Source organism: Olea europaea, unplaced genomic scaffold (genome assembly GCF_002742605.1).
Source record: "Olea europaea var. sylvestris unplaced genomic scaffold, O_europaea_v1 scaffold1351, whole genome shotgun sequence".
NCBI classification, from domain to species: Eukaryota; Viridiplantae; Streptophyta; class Magnoliopsida; order Lamiales; family Oleaceae; genus Olea; species Olea europaea.
Genome location: NW_019231007.1, coordinates 199,154 through 202,815, shown reverse-complemented (window position 1 = coordinate 202,815; position 3,662 = coordinate 199,154). Strand labels below are relative to the sequence as shown.

At 33.3% G+C, this 3,662-nt stretch overlaps 1 protein-coding gene across 1 annotated transcript in view; it reads left to right on the top strand.

The window, feature by feature from the left end:
• Positions 1-2,792, top strand: part of LOC111375236 (increased DNA methylation 1-like) — a 5,241-nt gene extending 2,449 nt beyond the window's left edge. Inside the window, exons 4-8 of the mRNA XM_022998038.1 lie at positions 463-707; positions 1,325-1,411; positions 1,501-1,600; positions 2,371-2,578; positions 2,659-2,792. Of these exons, the coding sequence (XP_022853806.1) occupies positions 463-707; positions 1,325-1,411; positions 1,501-1,600; positions 2,371-2,578; positions 2,659-2,792 (774 nt within the window). The remainder of the gene's footprint in view (positions 1-462; positions 708-1,324; positions 1,412-1,500; positions 1,601-2,370; positions 2,579-2,658) is intronic.
• The last annotated feature ends 870 nt before the right edge of the window (positions 2,793-3,662 follow it).

Below are 3,662 nucleotides of genomic sequence, written 5' to 3'. Positions count from 1 at the left end.
CTTAAATTATTCAAATCACATTTGAATTAATTGACCATTGACATATAAAAAAATATTTAAATAAATGATGAGTAGAAATCAGTAAATGTTCTTGGAAAAAAATGCAAAATGAAGAGCCATAATAGAGAGTTTGTTGGAGTGTGTAAAAAATTACTTTCTAAATTTAAAGATGCTCTCTATTATACATAAAATACTCTTCATAAAAAGAGAGTTTCTTGGAGATGCTCTTAGAGCTTATTTGTAATGTCTAATTCCTTGTTTTATGACATACACCACATTAGAAAAAATAATTATATCTCCTGTTAATTTAGGCTGTCATGAGAGCATGAGATACGGTCTATTTCATGATAAAAAAAACTGCTATCTTCTGAACTTTGATGATATTCTAGCATATATCTTTTCTTCAGTGTAATCCTTTGAATGCTCTACCTATGATGGTTTGCTTTGACTCTTGTTTTGCAGATATTTTGGTCTCTTCGCAATATTTTGGGAAGAGCAGTTCCTGTGGGGAATGAAAATTTGACTTGGACTTTAATGAAATACATAAAACCTGATTCACATGATCATGAGGCGCCTCATAACGAGTTTTTGATGGAGAGTTACAGCAAGCTTAATATTGCTCTTAGTGTGATGCATGAATGTTTTGAACCTGTCAAAGAGCCACACACAAGGAGGGATCTCATGGAAGATGTTATTTTTAGTAGATGGTGAGATCCTGTTTACATGACATTCTTTTCTCCACCCTGTTAAGATAAATCAACCTCTGTTTAGAAGTCATAATAACTAATCATTTATATTAACATGACTTTTTCTACTTCTGTTTTTAGTATTTATAAAATTCATCTTCTTTGCCTTCATTACTGTCTGTGGGACCATTGACCTATATAGATATGCAATTTAGGGATTTTCTCAATTTCTTTCCCATTGTAAGGGAAGACTGGTTCTACAAAGATCTTAAGTCTTTAGATGCGAAATATGCTGTTCCCGTGGCATAGCATTCTGCAGTTTATGGTCCTGGAAATTATCTCCCTACAATGTGGATGTTGAGTTTTCAATATTCTTTTTCTTTCTGAAGAACATCATACTTCAAATGACATCTAGAGTAAAACAAGTTTTCCTCTCTCCTAAGAGCAGTATGCATCTTCAGCCAAATTTTGTTTATGCTTGTCTACAGTGTACATAATTGCTTGGTAAGTTTATGATGTTACATAATCTCACCACGTGTTTACTTGTTTTCATAATTATATTCTTCTTTAGATACTTATTCATTAAAACCAGGACTTTTTATTTTCTCCAGAACTAATAAATATCACCCAACATGCAGGTCTGAGCTAAACCGTTTGAATTTTCAAGGATTTTATACAGTTCTTTTGGAGAGAAATGATGAATTGATTTCAGTGGCAACTGTAAGGTATCTTGTTCGTGCAGATTCTGATTTAGGGACCTTCATTTTCACTTCTGTTAAAAGTATTCTGAAGTGCTACTTGTTGTTGACTCCAGGATTTATGGGAAAAAAGTGGCAGAAGTCCCGCTTGTTGCTACACGATTTCAATATCGTCGACTTGGGATGTGTCGTATTTTGATGAATGAGCTTGAGAAGGTACATTAATCTTAACTATTGTTGACGATCTGTGCTGGTCTTTTCTGTCTTTTCCAGTTATCATATGGCGTTGCAAATTATTTAGAGAAGCAATATATTTTAAAAGATTAAGAATTTATCTTTTAGTCCTTTCTTAAGGTTGTTAACAGATATATCAGCAACAGAAAAGCTTCCCTTGGGGAACTGTTCGGCTGCTGGCTCCATGAGTGTCTAGTCCCCCTCCCCCCTTCCGCAACCCAATTTTATTTTTAAAATTTTTTCACTGGATGTCATTAAGGCCTTCTCTGACTATGTGATCAGCATAGTTTCTATGGCTAACGAAATACTATATGTATATATCTGATGAAGGTAAGCCATATTATTTGTGTTTTTGAGTTGAAAGATGTTTGTAAATTAAATTGACAACATAGTAGATGATTAGATTGTAAGGCCTAGATTTTGGGCAAGAAGATAGGAAATTTGGTTTGTGAATCATGTTTTAGTATCTTGGAATTCTAGATGAGTCCATAAATGGGGTTCTTGACTACATCTTTGACATTTATTAAATACAAAAATCCAGAAATTGTTCTAAAATTATTCATCTAGTTTTACTATTCAGTATGCTGATATACAGTATGCTATTGGTTAAAAGCTCATATATGCAGCAAAGATAACTTCGCTCAGGTGTGAAAGTGTAGTAATTGATTACTTTGAGTTCTATTGTCAGATTTAGCATGTCCAAGCTTTTCTTGATTATATATTATTAACGTCTTTGCTCCCACTGTTAACAGAAACTCATTGAAATAGGAGTAGAGAGGCTCGTTCTTCCAGCAGTTCCTAGTGTGTTGAACACTTGGAAAACTTCTTTCGGGTTCTCAGAAATGAAAGAATCAGAGAGATTGAACTTTCTAGACCACACCTTTCTTGATTTCCAGGATACAGTCATGTGCCAAAAAGTCTTAACTCACATCCCGTCCTCTGTATCAAGGATATCAACAGGTATATTAATGCCTCGACTATTCTAAGTAAAATGGTAGAACCTAGTGTGCAGACTAATTGATTTATGTCTTTGTCACCAGAAACTCAGGACGAAAGATGTGCCCCTATGAGAAAAACTGGTTTAGACTTGGATGGCACTGGTTCTGATTCTGCAATTTCTCAAGCAGAACGAGTCAAAGAGGGTGAATTTAAAGATCAAGGATCAGCATGGTAATATATGATTTTTAATCTTGTTACTCTTGTATGTTATGATATTGGAAAATATTGTGTAATAATAAATATCGAAGAAAATAATACTCTTCATATGAATATATTTCATGTAGACCAGTCTTTAGATGTAATGCCAACGCACCATTAAAAGTAAAGAAAATGAGTGTTTAATGGAGACTAGGAACATTTTGTTTAGCATATATCTGAAATATATTTCAATCCAGAGCCAAAAACTAATCTTATTCCTCATAGATGATTGAACTGGTCTATGGAAAATTTTCTTCCTGTTTTTGTACTTGTGTAAAGCTGAAGGAAAAAACTATTACAAAAAGGAACAAACTACTACATTTTTTGGATTGAGGGTGCGAGGAGGGAGTGTATTGTACGAGCATGGAGTAAATACTTTTTCCAAACGTAAATTTTCTAAGGTGGTCTCTGCTATTTGGAATGGATGGACTGGCAAAAGTATTGTTATCCTGTCTTGGTTTCTGCTACAAGTTTGATTGATTGAATATATCTATAAAAGATTCTGCTTTATATAAATAATAGATTGGATTAATTTATTATTCTACAAAGCATCCCTAAACATGTATACTGTACAAAGCAAGATTTTATATGGCTTCTCTGTTTCTGTCTAATTTATATATGTTTCACACGTGCTTTTATGGGGTTTTTACTAATTATCTGATGTCATTAATGTCTTCAGTTCATTAGTTAGGTTATCATCAATGTGAATTTTATGTTCCTTCCCTTTTTTACTGTCCAATTTTTCATTGTGCGTTATCACAATATATTAGTGTAATGTATTACAGTACTAAAATTTGAGTTTTTGGACATAGAATGATGGCAGTACTGTTGCTGAGTCACTTGTATT